Raw genomic sequence first — 23,126 nt, 5'->3', positions numbered from 1 at the left:
TGGGTGATGTCGCACTCACTTAGTCCACTTCTTTATAGAGTCTATGATTACTACACAAAGAGTAAACCACAAGCCTTTTATGAGTTTTTAATGGCACTTATCTATTTATTCATATTTTTTCTTCTAATTTTACAGTAAATTTGCATCAATAAATGAGATTCTGACACAGTACAGTACGCAGGAACCCATGCCCAGATCTTGTTGTGCGTCTTGGTCAGGACTAGCTCGCCCATTGTCCATTATGTTTTGAGACAGTGACTAAAAGCTCACATTTCCAGCCCAGCCTGTTGTATTGTGTGGTGTTATCATTCCTCACTTGTTATTGTACCTCTGAGGACGAAGCCGAAGCTGCTGCCTTCTTTGTGCAAACAGATGTCGATTGTCTTTGAGATGAGCCCTGAGCTGCTGTCCGGCGCTTTCACCCACAAGCAAAGTATGAGAAAACACAAGAAATCTGGCATTATTATTACACATATCTGTTATATACTCCAAAAATATACTCAGTCCAATATGTGGTGTGGCTAAAACAACATTTGCACAGGAAATGAAACGATGGTGACATTCAAAAGGGTTATTAAAATGGGTTTGCAAATATTAACTAAGGAAATTGTCAGTATACAAGCCTTAAGGAAAAGTATGATATTCAAAGTATGTATTAAAAGTGCACTATGTAACTTTGATGGTAGAGGACCTGTAACCTGCCTGTCTCCATGGTGTGGCATTAAACCTATCTTTCATTTTTAGGGTTTTAAAGGTTTTATTTACAAAAATCCATATGAAATCCATATTTTTCACTGCTCTGACTTGTAATTTGGCATCACTTGCTTGTCTCTGGAGAAAGATAAGTTTAATGCCATACTGTAACATTCCTGACAAAGCACTAGTATCTCATTGCAAGCAACTCAATAGGGAAAAGTCCTCATAAAAAACTTAACCAATAAATATAAAATGCCCAAAACTTCATCTGCTGGTGCACTGAGGAGTGATGCAGTTAGCACCAAGGTAAAAACAACAGAAGCTAGCATCAAAAGTGTTAAGCTGTTTAGACGAGACCTTCCTCAGGGCTGAAATGATGTGAACATGGATGTGAATTTTAAAACAAACAACAAAGCAACAAAAATTATAATATGGTTAAAAGCTCAAAAAAGTGGCCTCGTTGGTCCAGAACAGCCATTTAGGTCCCTGCTCCTAGTCCCACGTTTTCCTTAAATCCACATAAATTGTCTAAAAAATGAGATTTACATAGAAAACCTTAAAATAATCAACTTTTTCACACACATAAATCAACATTTTTTGGATGGGCTGGCTTCAGATGGTCACCCTAGCCTCTAAACCTTCGAGCTTGTACCCAATAGCACAAGTGTAATATCCATGTGTACCTGTAGGGGGCAGTTCATACTCCACCTCCAGCAGCACTCTCTCTCCCACGTTCTTTAACAAACTGATGATCTCCTCGTGCCGGAGTTTGGTCAAGTTTATCCCATTCACAGACTTTATGTAATCACCGATGTTTAGCTGGTCACTTCTGCAAAGGCAAAAAATGTGATGTTTTGTTGAGTTGAAGGAAGAAGAAATAGGATACATTATAATCAAATGTCAAATGTCATAATGTAATGTTATAGTGTATGTCATGCTCATGTTGCTGACAGATGTTGATGCTTTCTTAGAGCAGATTTCAGGATGTAGGATCTGGTCTGACCCATGCCCCCCCTCACCTGGCTGCCAGTCCGCCCGGTCGCAGGTTGGACACTCGGGGCTTTCCGTCCTTGTCCGTGCCGCCGGAGATGGTGAGTCCCAGAGTGCTTCCCTCCTTCTTCACCAGCTCAACCAAAGTCACCCCCCGCAAAGCTTCTGTCCACAACATACATGCGCACGGACAAAACAAACAGCACAGACAACATAAAGGACACGTAAAACAGGAGCAGAGAGAAATAAGGTCACTGGCATGTGAACAATCAGCTGGAGACTTTAAATCAAAGCTAATGGCATTGAATCACATTAGCATCAGTAACAATGCTAACATGCTAATTTTGGTCAGAAAAAGAGTATGTACAGTAAATAAATGTTGCATTCATTCTCACCAAGACCATTTGGCATTATGGGTATTTTTGAGAGTCCCTCATTGCGCTGTAAAGTCATTAATTCTCGGGAATAATATGGTGAAATAGGGATGCAGAGATACCAGTATCAGGTATCCATTCGATACTAGGTGTAAGTACTCCTACTCGTCAATGGGCTGCCGATACCAAGAGTCAATGTACAGTAAAAGTATGACAACACTCACTGCAGTCTGCAAAGATAAAGTGGTAAATATTAAAGCTTTATTAAAGATCTGATACTGAATCTGAATTTCATGACCACATTGTAGTTGAATTCACCTCAAGCTCTGCATTGCTGAAACTATCCCCGTTACTATACGACAGAGACAGGCAACACAGTTTGCACTGAAAGCCTATCTGAAATTTTATTCAAGACTTGTGGTTTTAAGAATGACTCATCTTTGGCCAAACTTAAAAAAAAAAAAGTTTGCAAAGCTATCTGGAAAACAGTATGCCCACATACTGGACACTACATGAGGGTGCAGATAAGTCAGTCCATTGCTCATGTCCTGCTGAAGCTGCTGTCTACTGCCTCCCTGCTAGCTCATCAAATTATGTAACAAGTGCAGGGCTTGTGTGTTTATAGCAGCATTAATATCCCTCTCAAATGATTACTTTTTTATATGTATGGTAGCAAAATAACTGTTGATGCCTACATTTGTTTTTGAGCCGGGCATAGGTGTGGGCAGGTATGTGTTTACATTGGTGCAAGGACCAGTTCCCCCACGGTGCGCTGAGGCAGCTGAGGTACATTTGAATGTCTGAGTAATCCATGGATCTATTGTGTAATCCTTCAGTCGGACAGTTGAATGGCTGTTTTACAAGTTAGATTGAAAGTTAGTGATCTTAAATCGATCTAAAGTCTTGGGCAATGCATCAAGACAGATGATTGCTTTGGGAAAGACAGTGAGAGTACTCCAAATAGCCTAGTACGTAGTTTTCACTCTAAGGGACCTGATATGCCAGGATAAAACAGTGAAGCAGGACGTTTATATAATACATAAAAGATATATATCTGAGACACATGAACACAGCATGGTGAATCAGCTTATTCAATTGTCTGCTTTTGATTGTTGGCTTTTTCTTTTTTGCAATCAGTGATCAGTGAAGCCTCTGTGAATGTTTAGGCTCCCACAGGTTGTTCCTGTTTTCACATTAGTAACATCGATACACCAATGTCACATTTCCTGGACACTGAACGGCCTGTGAATGAGTTGTAACTCATGAAAGTGGATTGTACAGGCTCATTAACTCTCTGCTAATAATGTATGCAAATTTACATTGCCTTACTCAGCTGCTGACTGTGATCATAGTGATCATAATGTAGAGAACTCACTGTCATTTTTCAGAGGTGGATAGTACTCAGTTACTCTACTAGGCTACATTTACTTGAGTAACCCTTTTAAAATTAAATTGTAATAGTGTTCTTACACCATACTTTTACTTGAGTAAAAGTTTGTGTTGAAGCACTACTTTGTTCTTCTATGTGAGTAGTCAATATTATTTTGAATGTACTATTACTTAAGTAAAAAATTTGACTTTTGGTCTACCCACCTCTCCATTTTGTGATGTAAATGTACGCCCAGGGTAGCCAAGTGGAACACATTAAAATCCATCAGAAATCAAGACAAAATGTCGAGAGTTTCAAAAAATCTTATGGGGAAGGGCCCCCAGACCCCCTTTACATGTTTATCTATTGTTCCTGTGGCTATAGTAGTTGTGAGAATCTTGATGTCTTCAGTCTGATGTTGGTCATATAAATACAAACACAACTGGTTGAGGTGATGAGAGCAGAGTCATAATGTTGTCAAATATGAATTACCAACAGCTGGGCCAGGACACATCCATTACCAGGAGCCTCACAAACAAATTCAGCTTAGGGCCACCTGAAAGCTAGGACTGGCCCTGAGCAAGTGTTTGGCTTGTTATTATCTAATAATAACAGAAGTAATAGAATGGAGTATCTGTAGGCTAGAGCAGAAGGCTAGGAGCGACTGCAAGGTGACAGGGAGCAGTAAATAAAAACCAGAGAACCAGAGAGAAATGTCATACTTTTTCAATAGATAACATTGAATTACAAGCTGTTACACGGTTTGATCTGAGCTTGTATACTTTTGAACTACAGCACTGTAAATATTGGGTATATTTCATTTCACTTTATTTTGGTCTCTATTTTTACTGGAGGTTCCTAACCTTCTGCCTACAGTTACATCCGTTACATCTGTTACATTATTATTACACAATAATAAGCTAAACACTTGTTACACTCACCATTATCTACATGTTTGCCTTACAGACATACTGGAACTATCTCTATGTTTGCAATGAACAAAGAAATGGAAATAATACTATCAATAATGTAAAATAATAATCTGCATATGTATCTAATGCTTACAACTACCAAGTGGAAGTAAGTGCCACAAGTGGAAAAGAGTGTTTTATGTCGAGCAGGATTCAAACCACCAACCTTCAGACTCATGGACAACTTTACCAACTGAGCTACTGGCACCTCGCATAGGAAGGATTACTCAATATGCATTAATGAAACAATACCCAGTTTATTTGGGGAGCAGAAACAGAGTAATAACATGGTGAGAAAGTATGTGAGATCATTTCAATAATACCGTGTTTGTAAGAGCTGGAGGTGAGTGAGAACCAAAGTGCATATTCAAATCCGCGCTCAGAGAGAGTCAGTCAGGATCAGCTCATAGTGTGCATTTACATAAACCTCTGCTCTGTCACAAATGTGCTCTGCAGTGCTCAAGTCGCTCAAGTGGATCGGCCTAATGTGTTTTCAGGGGAGCAGAGACGTTATGCAAAACTGACGTAATGGTATTTTTCATGGTATAATGCTTTAATTTTGGGTGCTGTGAAAGATTTTGAGGTGCCTAAAAAATAATTAGAAAGAAACAAAAAGAAAACGCATTCATCATTTCACTTAAAATTTTTGTGTCTTTTAAAGGAACAGTGTGTAAGATTTAGACAGTAGCTCAGTTGGTTGAACGTTCATCCGCTTTTCTGAAGGCCGGTGGTTCGAATCCCGCTCTTGACCTAAAAAATATCACTGGTAGAGCGGTCTGACCCACAGGTTGGCAGTGCGATTCCAGCTCCCACAGATGAATGCTGTCGTGTCCTTGAGCAAGACACTTAATCCATCACGCCCCAGTCTGTGTACACCCAGATATGAGATAAACATGTTCAAATCAAATGTAACTTTTACTGATAACAATTTCAAAGCTGATTTATTCTTAACTACAAAATCATTGGACAAGATGTTATAATTTGGTGTTTTGGGTCTCAAGACAATTATCCAGAGAGAAAACAAAATGAGCCTCACATGTGTTGCCTGTCTCAATGCTGAAATCCAATTGGTTTAAACCTAAAATAACTCTCTCTGATCTGAATTGTCTCAAAATAAATCCCAGCACCTGCAGCCAATCGTGAATCAGTGCTAGTGCAGCCTCTACAGCTCAGTTAAAAATGGAGATGTCTTGATTTTCACCTGTGATGCAACAATCCAGGCAAAATGTAAACATAGCATTTTTGAGTGCTCAGAGATTACATATTTGCACTAATGTAATAATGAAACAAGTGTTGAAGCTAAATACAACTCCAGGTATGTATTTGATGAGATATAACATGGGCAACTACTGCGACTGCGACTGCTACTACTGCTACTACTACTACTACTTCTACTGCTACAACTACTACTGCTACTGCTGCTACTACTACAACAAAGAATGTGTCCTTTAATGTGATGTTTCTTTGGAGATGGTGAACAGCAGGTGAAGCAGGTAGTGCTGGAGGTGCATGTACCTGGTATACTGTGTCTTCTCGGGGACAGTGTGTGCTCTGAGATGTCCTTGGTCTTTCCATACGGTCCATCATCTGCAAACACAGAAAACTACTTTAGTGGAGTTATGTCAATGTCGGAGAACAAGACATAAAGCGTTTGAGCTCCCCTGATGGGTGGGGCATCTCAATGCATTATTCACTAATTGCTGCATTCACTGGCCAATCTATATTTGTGGACAACAGCATAGGTAAAGAATAGGCAAAAATAACAACATGAAGAAATGAAATACCGTGCAGTATACAGAGTATAGGCTTTAAAGTGGCACAAAACATAAAAGCAACTTATTTTTGCTACTAAACTGTGTATATGGTGTTTTAATAGTATTATTTACTGTTCCTAGTACAATTTTGACAATTTTGTTTGTCAAAGTTTTGGCCAAACATCCTGGTTAAATTCTGCTAAGCAGGGTTGGGCCTGGTTTCTACTTGCTGGGAATTCCAGGTGCCACAGTGGGGCACAAGTGGCAAAAAACTCATTCTGTCCTTAGGCAAGACACTTCCCTCCATGTTAGCTGGTATGAAAGTGGTGTGTGACTGAGTGTGGGCGGTGGTCAGAGGGGCCGATGCCACAAATTGGTAATCTATATAGAATGGAGAGTGTGTGTGTGTGTATATGTGTATATATATATATATATATATATATATATATATATATATATATATATATATACATACATACATACATATATATACAGTTTCATTATTTGGTGACATCACGTAGTACTGCCCTGATTACAGCCAGGTGTTTCTGATTACAAACACCTGGCTGTAGGGGCGGAGTTTGACGTGTGGATACCTGTTAGACCAATCACACTGTTCCTCATATCTCCAGACTCCTCCTCCTCTCTTACTTTTTTCTGTACCTCACACACACAGCCCAGTTTATCAGTTCTATATGACATGTAGTTGTGGGGAGGAGTTTAGGTGTTTGGTCTCACTTTAAACCCATCTATCTCTGTGGTGACGAGTAGGTGACAGCACCAGGTGAAGTTACAGATCAGATCTGTGGAGAGGAGCCCATTTGTAAGAAGAATGTATTTTTTTCATTTCTTTTAGCAATAAAACATGTGATTTAATAAATGCAAGAACGATAAGTTTGATCAGACACTGTGCAATATTCTAGGTAATACATTTACATCTCCATGGAGTCAGTCGATGTTCCAGAACTGACGAAGCGACTTGGATGCACAGCAAAACATCTTCACTCAAAAAACTTTTTGCCCAGTTGACAGATTTGAACTTCAGTGAGAGTCTAGACTGTAAACACTATTGCAAATAGAGACTAAAATGAAAAAGTGTGTCCAAACTTTTGGCTCTTGTAGTGTAAATAGGCCCGTGTCATATATCAAATCAAAGTATAGAACACAACCCTTTTTAATAAAGACACATCATTATAACAGAGATTTCAGTCTTCACCTTTAAAAAAAATCTTAATATCTTGCATATTACATAATACAATTCAATAGACCAGCTAAAACATTCTGAACAATCAAATCTTTGAATAATACCATATGTCATCTTTGACTCTGTTACCTCCTCTTTCGTATGTGTTACTAAACTGGCGCTCCATTAACGTTAGCATTAGCCCTGTTAGCCATGTTAGCGTCACTGCTTCTCTCCGCTCATATTAAGCCTGTGTGAGTCATCCACCACAGCCCTGATGAGAGGAGACTGAACTGGGACGAGGCGCAGGCTGCCCTCCCACTCACTTGCACTGTTATCCAGGATTAGACAAGCCTGTTCTGCTTTTACTGAAAACACAAAAAATAAAGAGATATGCTATTATGATGCATATGTCTTATATGCAGTGTCAGTGGCTATGCTTACATCCACACCAAAATATAGCCTAATCATTATTTCATTTCTGGAGTTACCAGATTATAGGAATGTCCTGTCAACAGTGGCTTTGTTTACATGCACAAAAACAGATTATTATCAGATTTCTGGACTTGTGAAATTACATAAATGACATGTAAACCTCAAAGTAATGAGGTGAGTAATCTGACTTCTTTCTGATTGGCAGTAGTGGAACGTAACCAACTAAAAGTATTTTAGGTATCTGAACTTTATTTGTACCAGCAATCTGACCCGAACTGAAGAAGCGGCTTGGATGAGCAACAAAACATCTTCACTTACAATGAGCTAATGTTTTATTACTGAGCAGGTAAAATGAATGAATGAGTGAGTATAGTTATGAAATTAAAACTAGTTTTGAGATTCAGTTTCAGGGTTGAGTCTCCATTCTCTTTTATTTATTGTTTCCTTTTCTTTTCTTCCCTTTTTTCCTTCCTTTCCTTTCTTTTTTCTTCTTTTCCTTTCTCCCTTTCCTTTTTTTCCCTTTTTTAATTTTCCCTTTTTTTCTCCCCTTTTTTCTCCATTTTTCTCCACTCTTCCCCTTTTCTCTTCCCCTTTTCTCATTTTTCTTTCTTTTTTTCTTTTTTTTTTTCTTCAAGATCAAATTTATATACACTACCAGTCAAAAGTTTGGACACCCTTTGCTTTATCGACAGCGCTACAAACCCTTGTCCTTCTGTCAGTGAGCTTCTTCATAAACTCTCAGGGTCACGAAATACCAAGAAACCAAACCAGTGATCAAAGCAAAGGGTGGCCATTTTGTACCTTTTGTTTACTACATTACTACATTTTGTTCATTCATAGTTTTGATGCTTTCAGTGAGAATCTACAATGCCAATAATCACGTACAGTGGTCCCTCGCTATATCGCGGTTCACCCTTCACGGTCTAGCTGTTTTGCGGATTTTTCCAGTGCAATTCTACACGCTTTTTTTTACAGTGTATGAACGTGCATTGTGTTCTGCGTCCCAAGGGGCTGCAGACCACTGTCAATTGATCTCCTCCGTGCCACGTCTCCCGCAAAGCACAGAACCGGCTCAGCTTACAAAATTTACATAAATGTTCGATCGACACTACAGCGGAGAGGTGCCAAGACAAAGAGGCAGGGTCAGAGGAGCTTTGAAATACACGTGAGCCACTATTAACTAATTAAACAAGAGAAAATGTGAGAAAATGTTAATGCCTGTCTGAGAAAAGTGTATAAAGTGTGTGGTGAGGGGTTTTACGACCTTAAAACATACATAATAACTGTAAAAAAAAACAAAGCTGACGATTTTGCCTATTCTGGGTTATTTTTAGAATGTAACCCCCATGATAAACGAAGGATTTTTGACTGGTCGTGTATATCTAAAAAGGTTGCCCATGTCAATTTATGGCACACCTACAAACAGTAGTGCAGTGTTGGCTTTTACATTGAGAAAAGTAAAATAAATGAAATACATAGAGTACAATTACTCATACAAACATGGCATACAAAATCAACTGACAAATATTCTTTAGAACTTTTTGCCCTTGCTATTTCCAGACAATCCTAAATTAGCGTTCCATCTGGGAGTTCTCTTTTTAAGTTTGAAAGATCCAAAAATATCCAATACCTCAACTGATGTCCTAAAAAACGATGTCTGAGAAATGAAACGTAAGCTTCATAACTTACTCAACTCATCTGTAACAATAGGAATTTTTTAGTTTATCGATACATTGCGTTCACAACACTCTGAAATACTTACCATTTAAACTGAGCTGGAGGTCAGAATTCTATGGTGGAATTTGCTTTTTAACTGTTCGATCGCAGATTTGTTGACCTGGTTTATGGTTACTATATCTTTTGGCTCTTTCATGGGATCCAAATCTTTTGAATTTAGAGCCGTTCAAAAGACAGAAGCCAATGTGAACTAATTTTAAGAAAAAACTAATCACAGAGAGAAACCAAAGGCTCAAGGCTCATATGTGTTTAAAATGGTTCAAACTGAGAGTGCGAGTGTTTATCCTTTGGAAAGATGCAGAATCGAAACAAAACTGCATATAATAATAATAATAATAATAATAATAATAATAATAATAATAATAATAATAATAATAATAATAATAATAATAATAATAATAATAATAATAATTTAAAAACAAACTGTTATTACATATTATTACAAATATGTTTTTTTTTGTTCCCAAAGCTCTCACTTGTGTCGCCTGCTCTGTTTCTGTGTTGATTCTTGCGTTGGTTCTGCATTAATCAGTGTAAAAATGCATAGAAATTGGAAAGAAAAAGATTCAGTTCTTTTGAAAAATTTGATCCGGATCCAATGTTCATGTTGAGGAACTGTTCAAAAGAGCCGATTCACTACTCTGTACTTACTGGTCCTGATGATTTTTTTTTTTTTTTTTTGACAATTCAGAAAGTAGAGCCAAAATAGTGTCAACCCCAAAGACGTGATTGTTGTCAGTTGAAAGGACTTCTCTATCTCTAAGAAATAATGATAAGGTTCAACATTTCTGGATCTTAAGTTTGGAGATTTCTTTCAAAAACATGAAATCTGGTATGGGATATGTAAATAGTGATGTTATATTCCTATTTCATGTATAGTTAAAATGCCACTGACAGCAGCTTTGACAGACTGACTCTGTTTTGACATAGAGGAAGTGTCCTACTTACACTACGGAAGCTGCGATGGGACACTTTTAAAGATTCATGAACATATTATTTACAACGTTACTCAAAAGTGGCACATTGCAGTGTAGTCATCAAGTATTGCAACATGGAAAACGAGGAGACAAGTCAGTGTACTTTGTTCTAATTAAGTAGTGATAGTAGTAACTTAAAATAGGACGATAGTAACTAAAGTACATGGTGTTGTAAAATGATCAATGCTACCAGCAGTTTTAATATAAGATGTTGTAGTAACTGTAAGGAGTGATAGAAAGATTTGCACTGTTAGCAGTAATTTGCACGAGTAGTATTAGCAGTAGTGGTGGTAGTAGTAGTGGCCGTAGATGCACTAGTAGTAGTAGTAGTAGGGGTAGTAGTGGTAGTACTTTAAGTAGCAGTAGTACGGAAAACAATGTGATTTGGTAGGTAGGCCTATAGTAGCAGTTGCAGTAGTAGCAATAGCAATAACAGAAGTAGTAGTAGTAGTACTTGTAGTAGTAGTTGCAGTTGTTGTGGGAGTATGCTCATAATAGTAGCAGTAGAAGTAGGCTGAAAGTATATAGTGGTATTTGCAAGTCGAGTAGCAGCAGTGATAGTCCACAGTAGTAGCAGTATTTCAGGTTATAATCCTTGTAGTTGTAGAAGTAAACCTAGCAGTAGCAGTACTAGTAGCAGTACATTCCATAGCTGAACATTTGCAATAGAAGACACTGTAAAAGTTGCTGACTATTGACTTTTTATAATTGATCAAAATTAATCTAGTAGCAAAATACACATTAGTAAAACAAATTGTTGTAGAAATGTATATTGTAGTAAAGGTAGTAGAGGCACTTTTACCACCTTTGAGGGACAGTAAATGAGGCTGAAACATTAGCTGCTTGCACATACCTTGAGAATGTATTTAAACAGCATGTATTTAACACCAGCTTAGTGTCACTTTGAGGAGAGGGTTGGCTATTTAGTCATTTAGCTAAGCCTTTATCTGCACTCTGCGGCTTCATTCAGGTTTGAAGCACGCCCACAGACCACAACAGAATCCTAATTACACCACAGCTAAGTGCAGACTAATGGGGGTTTGGTTTAAGAAAGGTAAATCCATCGCGTGTATGTGGGGGGACGGAAATCAGGATTCTGTCAGGAGGAACTGGAATTAATCCTCTCTGGATACGTTTTGGTCTATTTTCACCAGGGGCGGCGCCGGACATTTTTGGTTGGAGAAGGTAACAAATGTAGGTGCTCGCTTAAAAAGTTAATTTAGAGCCTTTTAACAATTGAATGTACCCCGCACCCCCTACTAAGTTTGTTTCGCTGTTTTAAACAAATATAAATGTTAGCGTCCTCTAGTGAGTTTATTAGTTATTATGGAATTCTTTATTTTAGTTTCATTTTGAACACTCCGTGGTTGCCATTTGAACATTTTTAATCAAAACTGGTTGTGATATGGGGGTACATTGGTCATTCTAGTGGAGGCTTGTGAGCCCCCACTCCTGATTTTCACAGATAATCCCTTGGTTTCAAATTATATCAAAACATTATAGTAACTTTTAAGGTATCGTCAGTGGTCACATTTTTATATACCGCTTTTCCACCTTCAAGGCACATCAAGGAACCTCTCACCCATTCACACACATATTCTTACACCATTGTAACAGACACTGGGGACGAGGTGGGTTAAGTGTCTTGCCCAAAGACAAAACAACAGCATTCATCTGTGGGAGCTGGAATCACATCGCCAATCTATGGGTCAGTGGATCTGACCAATAATCAACCAATAACGTTTATGTCAAGAGTAGGATTCAAACTGCCAAGATCAGTGGACAAACACTCACAATAAACATTTTTCTTGCCATACTGTGGAATGTTCCAGACAAAGCAATAGCATTTCCATTGAGACAAGCAGGTCGCTGACAGGTTGCCCCAGTAGCTTTGATGGACGGGTAAAATGCTGAGGGCAAATTTCCCTATATGGACAGTAAAGATTTTCTCAAAACCCGAATTGTTTTTTGCGAAACAGAAATATTATTCCATACCTTCTCAAGCAAATCCCTAAACTATACTGTTATAAATAATATGTGTCAAGAACATATAGAAATAGGGAAAAAAACAAAACACTATAGCTGAATAATAATCAACCATGACTTCATTATCTTCACCAGGATCTGTCCAGGATAGACATTTATGTAAAGCTCAAATTATATCATTATCGAAAGACAGATGTAGCCAAAATGTCTGTAAATCTGCAAACAGTGAAAATGTTAGCATTGCCAGCTAATAGTTACTAGAGTCAGGTAATTTGACAAAAATAAATAAATAAAAGAAATCTGTGTAACCCCTCAGTTGTCCAGTTATGATCAATAGCAAAAGAGAAAAAAATGGATCCTGTCAACTGGACTGAAGTTTTAGAGTGAAGACGTTTTGCTGCTCATACAGTTTCTTCAGTTCTGGTCAGATTGCTGGTGGACACTGCTCCTTCCCTGCTCCTCCCTTCAGACAGATATAAGGCAGTGTCCATCAGCAATCTGACCAGAACTGAAGAAGTGGCTTGGATGAATGGCGAAACGTCTTCGCTCTAAAACATTTGTCCAGTTGATGGATTAAAAAATTTCCTGGCTATAAATAAAAGAAAATGTTATATGTTGTAAATAATTTGTGAAGCAATTTCTAAAACTTTATCCAACTCCCATCAATCCTCTTTTCTCGTCTTACAAACAAACTATACATCTTGTTGGCATCCCATTTTCAGAAACTAAATTCATTCCCACCTTTTCCCCAAACAAACTAAAACAAAACAATAAAAAAAATCTAAACTTTCTCCCATAGGTGCTGTAGGGCCCTGCTGATGTGACAGCCTAAACCAGGCCACTGCTGCTGCTGTCTCACTGCAGATGCACAGAGGTGTTATGGCTTTAATAATTTACACGCTGCGAGTAGGTCTGGCTCTGAACTGATTCTGTAAACCGTGGTGCTGTCTGGATACCACTCGTAGAGCTGTCATAGGTCCCCAGTGCTAGATATATATTCACTAAGATATATACGGGGAGTTTGGTTGGATATACTTGGAATTAGCAACTTTGTGTGTACCTGCTGCATCTTCGAGTATCCAAGTCACTCTGTTGAAAAATAAGTAGGCTATTGTGTTAACCTACTTTATATATATATATATATATATATATATATATATATATATATATATATATATATATATATGTTATAGCTTTGGAAACTGCATGTTCAAAGGCACAAATGATGTTTCTTAATTGACACTTTTGATCTTTTAACAGTGTTACCTCAGGAATCACTTGGATCACCAGGAATTTCCCTGGATTGTTATGTCACAGTAAGAAATCCTTTGCAGTTTTTATGTTTATAAATGTTCGTACTCATTCGGAGCATTTCTAGCAATGAATTGTATTAATTACCACAAGCTTATATTAGCACACCAGCCATGCTGCTTTTTTTTTTTTTTTTCCCACATGGGTCATTCTCAGTTCAGCCAGTAGATGTTGTGTTAACTCCATATCTAAGCAGAGATGTGTAGCTGTAATCTAAATCATGAAATGCCAAAGCAAAGGTACTCAAAAGCATGTTTTAACTTCAGTAAGATATCAAAATTGGATGGTAATGACCAGACACATAGCTTCACTTGTGTTAGTGACTATGACTCCCACTAGATGTAGCGACTCTAAACAGACATTGAGGACTGTGCTTCCGGCGCTCTCACATCTGGGACAGAGAAGGAAGCCATGGGTCTTTTTTGGTGATGCCACTAAAACATGTCCAGCCACTACTACATTTAATGGGAGTTACAGTCACCAACACAAGCCCTGATCAAGCTGCCTGGCTGATAGTGAAATGTCAAATGAAGTAAATCCTGTTGTTTTAGTTGAACTTTTTGATAAATCTTATTCCTGGACGTCTCCAAATTTGTATCAATTAACTTCCATAACAGTAGAAATAATGTATAATTTATTCCCTTTAATACCCAGAGTTAATTTTAATAAAATTAAACTATAAATCCAAGCATGAAAGCCCTTTCCTACTCACTGGGGTCCCTTTACCTACATAAACAAAGAGATGGTATATTTTTCATTCCCATTGTTTTACTGCCTCCACCGTATTCAGTCATCACATACTCACAGTCTGTTGGCAGCATGCGTCACAGTAACGCAACTAAATAAAGCCCACAGAAAACACCGAGATGAACAGCTCAGTTTGTAGCTCCAGGCTCCTGTCTCCATCTCCACAGCTCATACACTGACACAGCCTCATCCCCCTGCAGCGCTGAAAGGCATCTGAGCTCCAAAACAGCTTTAAAAATAGGCCCGCAAACCGGAATTATGTCAGTACACGAAAACAAGACAATGTACACACCATTTGATATCCATTTATTCCTTAGTGGTGGTGAGCAGATGAAGCCACAGTTGCCCTGGGACAAACTGACAGCGACATGGTTATCAGGCTCTAAATACCAACAATCACATAGTCACATTGAAATTTTCATACAGACATACATTGAGGTGTATAGCTCGAGGATATACTGTACTCACAACAAATACCACTACCATTTATCCACTGTGCAAATGTCATCTTATTAAAATCTTATGTTTTAAATCAATAAAGTTTCATCAAAATATCAACTTCTAAACCGACAAGGAAGGATATACTCTCATAAAAACTACAATTCACAAAAACAATAGTGGTCCTGGCATTGAACCTTGTGGTACACCTAATTTTCAGCTGTGATATATTACTTCAAACGTTTTATGCACATTTCTTAATCAGGTAAAATGTAGAAAGCATGATGACAAATTACAATAGTTTATCTGTTTTCCTATAAAACAAAACACGGTATTTTAGATTTTGTGGGTTAGTCAGTGGTGGTAGCTATTTTAGATATTTTAACAACAATAATTGAAAGCTCTGTGTATTTGTAAATAGGGATGAGCCAATATGGATATTTTGAGTCGATGCTGCTATAGCCAAAAAACAATATTTGCTGGTAATGATATTTCGTTTTTTAAAATCTGAGTTGAAAGATCACAAAATAGCTTAACATACGACCATTTGACACTCTTATATTTCTATTTTTACTCATGAAAAAATATAAATATCAAATATTGGTTAATAGTGGAACCGCTATATCGCCCATCCTTCTTTGTAAGTCATCCACACAAAACAAACAAACAAAAAAAAGAAAAAAGAAAAAACACATTTGCAAGAAGTACAATAACTGTTCTATACATAACACCATTCCTGAATTCTAAGTATGCCAATATAAAGGAACCAATTTTCCCTCACAGACTTATTTTTTGAAGATAACTGCTATTTTTGGATCACATAATTCCTTCCCCATCAAATCCTCTTCACATCCAATTTCCAGACATTTATTACAATCACACCAAGTCAGTCTTCTAGAAACACATTTATCGGCCACTTTGCTGCTCCATGGGCCTTTCCGTGATCCACACATCCATTTGGACCAGTACAATGGTAAAATATGGTTTCTTTCTGTCTCTTCTTTCGTGTTTATCTTTCTCATATCTCTGTATTTCTCACTGTTCTCCTCTCTCTTCTCTCCTATCCATTTATTTCTCTTTTTTCCTTTCTCTTCTCTAATCTCTTCTGTCTGTCTTTCTCTCTTCTCTCTCTGTCTGTCTCTCTCGTCTTCTAATCCTTTCATTTGTGTGCCTCTGAACTGCCGGAGATGGGGTGGAGAATATGGCACCAGTGATTAGGCTAATGACGTTAGCACTGTCGGTGTTAGCTAACAGGTGAGTTACGCTGCTCGGCTGAATGAAGGGTTTAACATATTTTATGCATAAAAGGAATATGCATTTAAACAGAGGAATAAGGTTGGATCCTTGTACTGTCTTAGACGCCTGGACACAGCTAAATGCCTTTGTTAATTGTTTTTTTTTTAATGCAATTTGTTTCATTGTGTTATAAATATTAGTTTGTTTACTGTTTTTGTGTCCTTGGGTAAGATTCCGTCTACCCCGAAGCAGTTAGTTGTAGCTACACTGAAGTAAACTTGCCCTGGACTGAATTTGGAGTGGCCTTGGCCTTGAAATTGCTCTTACATGCTAAAACCAAGACTGTTCATTTTTATTTTTAATGTGTGGGATTACTAAGCCTAGAAGTGGGACAGCTCTTGTAGAAAATGTTGAATGAACTGCTAGTAAGTTGGTGCATGTTGGAGTAAATCAGTTCTAAAATCCAAATAAAAATCCTTTGCGTTTGGCTGTGGATTTGTGGAGGTTACAATGTAGATACCACACTCTGCACCACCAGCTTTAACTAAGTCAATCAAATCTCGTAACATCAAGAATATAAAGAACAGGCTTATGCTATGAAAGACTCATAGACTCTATATATAAATGAACATAGCTAACCTGCAAGTCGCCGCTTTCCAAACAGGAAGTGATCATGGGCACGCTTCCAGCTCCATCGACTATGACTACAATTCACTTTGTATTGAGAAATTGTCCCCCTCTCTCTGTAACTGCTGCAGTGAGCCTCGTCATTTTGGTCATAAAATGTTCGTATTAACCAACTCTACATGATTCTGGCATTTTTATTTCGCTATTGTGTCCATAAATCAAGATATGAACATTATTAACAGACAAATCAGGTGCCTTTTTCCCTGGGGTTGCTCCCGCTTGTGTTCGCAACAGGTTTGATTGACAATGTTGCTAAGCGCCCGCTCCCTACTAAACCAGCGTTGTGGGCAGAAAGGAGCGTTACCTACAACAGCCTCGGTCCGGATTGGCTATTTGGTTGCTATGATACTCATGGTCAGAATTCCTAATATGCAACTTGGCTCCAAATTCGTTTGACTGGAGCCGAATGCCATAGGTTAGTCCACTTCTTTACACTATGGAAAGACTTAACAGAAAAATATGTGTTAACAATCAGTGGCTTGTTGTATGCTGCTTTAACTCGCTAACTGGACTTTAACTAGTAGGTCCCTCAAAGGTTTTTGGCACAAACACATATATACAACACTGACAGTTGAGGAAACATCATAACTCTTTTGTTTCTAAATATTTTTATTTTATTTTTTTCAGAGCTTTTAGAACTACCCTTCCAACATTAATATGAGCAAATACAGCACCGAGGAACGAACCCTCATTGTACAGTGGTGCTTTGAGTCACATGGGTCAAATTCAGAAATTACTCTCAACATTTTAATACCATAGATGTCCCAATCGTAAATGCCATTAGAGGAATAATAAATCATTTTCAAAGACAGTATGTGATCTCCCGAGACTTGAGTAGTCCCGATTTCTTCCTGTGGAGCTATCTTAAAGAAAAGGTGTTTGTCAACTTAAAACGTAATATCGATGATCAAGTAAGAGCCATAAGCCCGGAAATGCTTTCAAATGTTATGGAAAGTGTGTTGGATCAGGCTATTCAGTGCAAAACCGAAAAAGGTGGACACTTAAAAAACATTATTTTAAAATATAAGGTCATTATTTTACTTCCCCTAGTTTAAGTAGTGATAAGTTCAAGTGTAAGTGAACTATTATAACCATATATATTGCCAAAAATCTGGGAAGGTTCAGTTTACCTACTGCTAAAATTTGGTGAGTATAACTTAAGAATTATAGGATCTATTGAAGATATAGAAGCGTCAGTGACTTTTGGGCCACCCTGTATTTATATACACACATGTACATTTGTCACTTCCCAAAACAGCAAGCGTCTGCTGTCCATATGTAGACATGTATGAATGCTGTCATGTTGAACTTCAAATGAACCTCACACACAGCATCAGCACGGGTCATGTTATGGAGAGGTCTATAATAATGAATTTCACAAGAGACAGGTCCAGACTGGAATCAAACCTGGGAATTTCTGGATACCTCCTTGTGTCTGTCTATGCTACTGTACGTACTTTGGTGCCAGCTTCATTTCAGATTTACAACTTAAACCATTTGAGGAAAAACATTCCAACATTTTTGCGGGGGATGCTTCCAAAATGATCCACAATTATCTCGGGACTCACTGTATCAAAATCTTTGTCAAATCTTAATCCTTTAATCCTGGCATGGATGCAGGCAACTGATTTGCAGTTGATGTTTCCTCTGTTGGAAATGAACGATTTTGTGAGTGGAGCATAAGAAGCCTGCGTATAATAGGCTTAGAGTAGTGGAGCAGCAGAGACCAAATAGAGAAGAGGCTCGTGTGTGTCCCTGTGTGAACTTTTACACTGTGGCTGTAATAAACCAACCCCATAAACACATGCATGAGTCATATAAAGACTGAATAATTAATGTTTTGTTTTACTTTTTTCCTGTTTTGTGGCCCGGTACAAGCTTTTTCTATACTTTACAGGGAAGCGCAGGGTGTCCATAAAGCCTCTTTGCAATTTAAACAAAAATGTAACAACGGCCATTGATAAGATTTCTTAATCAGACTTGTTCTATTGTACTCAGTGGTTTCCAAAGTTTTTATTTGATTTATTTTTTTTTTACATTTAATACACCTCTATGTAGGCACCATTATCGCATCAAGACAGGACTGGATTTCTCACCATGTTCACTGTAGCATAAACTCATCAATGGTTGCAGTCTCATCTGTTATATTTGCTTTAGTTTAGTACTGTCCCGTATCTTCATAACATCTATAACATAGCCCTATACACATTGTGGCTTCACGTGAGGAGTAGCCATTTCTTCAAGGCTCAGTCAAAAGGATGCATCTTTAATCAACAGGATGTCTGAAATACAAAAATGCAATGTGAATAAAAACTTTTAGAACTACTGAGCACAATAGAACCAATCAAATTATATATCTATATGTCAGATTTAATGTATCTTATCAAATGCCTTTATAATTCAATTTTAAAACACCCTGTATAGTGCGAGTCTTCCCGAATGCCATTGAGTGTGACTGACGGATGAATTAACCAATCAGAGAAAGGCATGGGCCAACTACAATTGATCTTAGTTGAAATCATTTCCGTTATGCTTGCATCTGCTATAGTTATAATCTGACATTTGTGGATCATTTTGAAAATAGTTTTGACATTTAAAATTGCAATATTGATCTTAAACACCTTCATAAAAAAGGGTCTGCTGACATGGTTAATACCACTACAACTGTAGGACAAAGCTGATGGCGCCCCCTGTGGATAGTTGCACATCACACTATGTATACACTAGCAGTGAATTTTTTTGGTTTTTATTTGTGCTAAAATGGCTTTGGGATGCTGCCGAATCCTACGTGTATTGTAGATTAAGAAAACCCCAAAAAACTGACATCAAAGGAGGTACAGAGCAGTGGGTGTATATTGGGAGTTGGCAAAAACAGGAATTTTTGGAGCAATGGCATCATTTCTTTATGGGGGAACTCCTGCTTTAGAGTTATTGTGTCAGTGGCATAAATTAGTTTCAATATTATCATTTATCATCTATATTTCTTTGGTAAATGGTACATTTTTATATACTGCTTTTCCACCTTCAAGGCACTCAAAGTGCTTTACATCAAGGAACCACTTGCCCATTCACACACACATTCATACACCAGTGTACACAGACACTGGGGGCGACGTGTGTTACGTGTCTTGCCCAGGGGCAGCATTTGTCTGGGAGTTGAAATTGCACCGCCAACCTGTAGGTTAATGGATCTGACCGTTCTACTAGTGATGTTTACTGTCGCGAGTAGGATTTGAAACACCAAGTTTATATTACAGTCTGTAACATAAAATTGTTTTTCCTACAGAATTTCTGGATTTACTGAGTGTTTAATTGTTCCATGTGCTGGTTTGCAGTGGTGGATGAAGTATTCAAGTAGTTAAGTAGTAAGTACTTTTGTTACTTAGTAAAATTACAGACAGAGAGATAAAAAGTTGCTCAAGTAAAACTAAAAGTATCACATGTAAAAAATGTCTTAAGTAAAAGTATTGAAGTTCCAGTTGGTAATTTGTTAAAGTGTTAAATGTAGTGATATTAAAAAATGCAACAGATTTTGGACAATAGTAACAATACAGTACATATAAATTTCTTTATTTTTGTTGTCAATTTTGTTGATTTATTTTTGTTTGCTCAAAGCTGAAGCTTGAAATCGAAAACTTTAGTCACAATGTTAAAATTAACCCCTCAAATCATATGACTTTTTACTTTTTAGTCCAGTTAAAAAATGTAGTAAAGTAGAAAGTACAGGTAGCTGCTCTCTGTAGTGAAGTAAAAGTAAATAGTATCCACTGTAAAATGTACTTAAGTAAAGTACAGATACCTAAAAATTCTCCTTAAGTAGTATACTTTACTACTTTTGCTTCATTACCTTCTACCTCTGCTGGCTTGTTGTGTGGGCCATTGAATTTGAATTTCAGTAACTGTTTCATCTAAACCACCAGCTCTCCGGTCGCCTTACGCTGTACAAGTCTGAGCTCTAAAATGAAGTAAATATTTATCAAACATCAGTATCCCAGTTTCACCCTCTCTATAGGCTGTTTTATTGAGGCCCATCAGCGCAGTGCTAACTGAGTAAACAAGTCTTTGGCAGCTCCAATATGGCAGCTGCTCTTGTTACGACGGTCCCAGATGTGAGGCGTTTATGACCCCATCATTTACTGGAAAAAACAAATACCGAAGACTATCAAAACGGATGACTTTCGAGTTTACATGATATGATACGGTAGATCACTTTAATATGGACATAGATGCGTACTTTTTGACGTGATGATTGAAATGAACAGATTGGTTACCAGGGGCGACAGTAGCTCAGTTGATGGAGTGTTTGTCCACTGATCAGAAGATTGGGATGAATCCCGCTCTTGACATAAACATCAGTGGTTGAGGTGTCAGATCCAGTGACCCACAGGTTGGTGGTGTGATTCTAGCTCCCACAGATGAATGCTGTGTTTGTGTCCGTGGCCAAGACACTGGGTGATTGGTTCCTTGATGTAAAGTGCTTTAAGTGCCTTGAAGGTGGAAAATCGCTATATAAAAAGTGTCCGTTTACCATTTTATCATTTACCAGGGTGATATAAAAAGGCTGGAGCTGGTTGGACTGAAAATTAGCCTACCTAGAATCTGTAGACATCATTATAATCAAGATCCATTCACAAAAAGCAAGTTGGAGGAAGAATAGTAAACATCTTAGTGAAGCAAAACACAGGTGTACTTTTATACCCAAAGAGAAGAGTTTTTCAGCTATAACAGATGGGTGTGATTGACAGTTGGATGAGTCAGTGAGAAATATGCATAGTCAAAACAAATCAAAACATATCAAAACAAATATGGCTGCTTTCGAGGAAAAAATATATATCACAGGAGAAAACATGACAGATCAGGCTTGTATCAGTCCTAACACGAAGCTGCTAATTCACCTAGTTTGAATTAAAATTGCCCCAAATGACTCGGAACAGTAGATAATGCCATTAAAACACTATATACACAGTTTCGTGGTTCCACTTTAACCTTTTCGCTATCTACCAGTGGAGAATCTTACTCACTTCCAAACACAAAAGGACAGGATAAGGGAAGAAAATGATGCACTTCTCCACTGCCGCCTTCGAAATACCACCTGATCAACCTGCCGCATAATTACCAATCATTTCGTTGTGTACCGCACAATGCAACACTCAAACACAAACGGGCTTTTATTTCGTATCAATCAAACATTTTGTGGTGCGGTGGAGTAAATATCAGAAATCATGTGATGGGATTGAAAAAGTGCCAGATTGAAAGACAAAAACAGCATCCGATACATATAGAAATACTGGTTCCTGCTCCAATTTAAAAAAAAAAAAAAAAAAGAAGAGAGAATACAAGAGCACTATTATTCTGTCTAATTACTTCAAGTAGTTACGGTTTGAGTTAAAGGGGAGGTTTGATGTACATTTTAATTTACATGATAATGAGTAGCCCTGAACCTCTGTGGCAGATTACAAGAACGTGCAGTAATAGCATTTGCATAATACTCCCCAAAGTAAAAGTAATAGTAATCAGTCATCATTTGAACTGTTCTGTTTCACTGCAAAAACCTGCACATAATGATTTTTAATAACTGTATGGACTTTAGGAAACATCATGCACTGGACATGGGGACATTTAAAGTATTTTACTGCTAATGTTAATGATGAACTGATCTTGTAATGGAATAGTAATGTATTTTTAATGTGTGTTCACCTGCACAGAGACTGCAGACGGAAAGTAGCAGTAGTTAAATCTGGTACAAATCATCTTTTCTTTTGTAATATTAATTGACTTGTACACGGTCCCTGACAAATAAAGAAGAAAGAAAGAAAGAAAGAAAGTATGGATTAACGTGACTGACTATGATCACAGTAAGAATAGTTAGTCTTCAGTAAAACAAATGCAACATAGATACATTTAACGCCATAATTTGGACGATTCAAAGCAAAGCGATAACATCTCCATCGACCTAAACGGGTGTCAGACCTTCCACCTGGAAAATTATGTAGTGCCAATGACCTAGAAAGATTATTTAGTGGCCAAAACCTCCTTGTCAAAGCCTTCTTGTCTCATCAGATCTTAAAAGCTAAGCAGTGTTGGGCCTGGTTAATATTTGATTGGGTGTCAGTGGAGAAAACTGTCATTGTGTCTCTAGGCAAGACACTTAACCCACCTTGCTTGGTATAAAAGTGGTGTGTGAAGGGCCGATGCTGCAGATTGGAGTAAATGTATAATGCTCTGTAAAGAAATT

General features: G+C 37.7%; 1 protein-coding gene across 1 annotated transcript in view; it reads right to left on the bottom strand.

Annotated features, from left to right (window-relative positions):
• Window positions 1-23,126, bottom strand: part of grip2b (glutamate receptor interacting protein 2b) — a 192,001-nt gene that overhangs the window by 39,860 nt on the left and 129,015 nt on the right. The window contains exons 2-5 of the mRNA XM_033966314.2: window positions 5,916-5,987; window positions 1,716-1,851; window positions 1,380-1,525; window positions 329-415 (exon numbers count right to left, since the gene is read on the bottom strand). Of these exons, the coding sequence (XP_033822205.1) occupies window positions 329-415; window positions 1,380-1,525; window positions 1,716-1,851; window positions 5,916-5,987 (441 nt within the window). The remainder of the gene's footprint in view (window positions 1-328; window positions 416-1,379; window positions 1,526-1,715; window positions 1,852-5,915; window positions 5,988-23,126) is intronic.

This window comes from Periophthalmus magnuspinnatus, chromosome 5 (genome assembly GCF_009829125.3).
Source record: "Periophthalmus magnuspinnatus isolate fPerMag1 chromosome 5, fPerMag1.2.pri, whole genome shotgun sequence".
Taxonomy (NCBI): Eukaryota; Metazoa; Chordata; class Actinopteri; order Gobiiformes; family Gobiidae; genus Periophthalmus; species Periophthalmus magnuspinnatus.
Note: the sequence above shows the minus strand (reverse complement) of the source record. Positions and strands in the feature narration are given on the sequence as shown.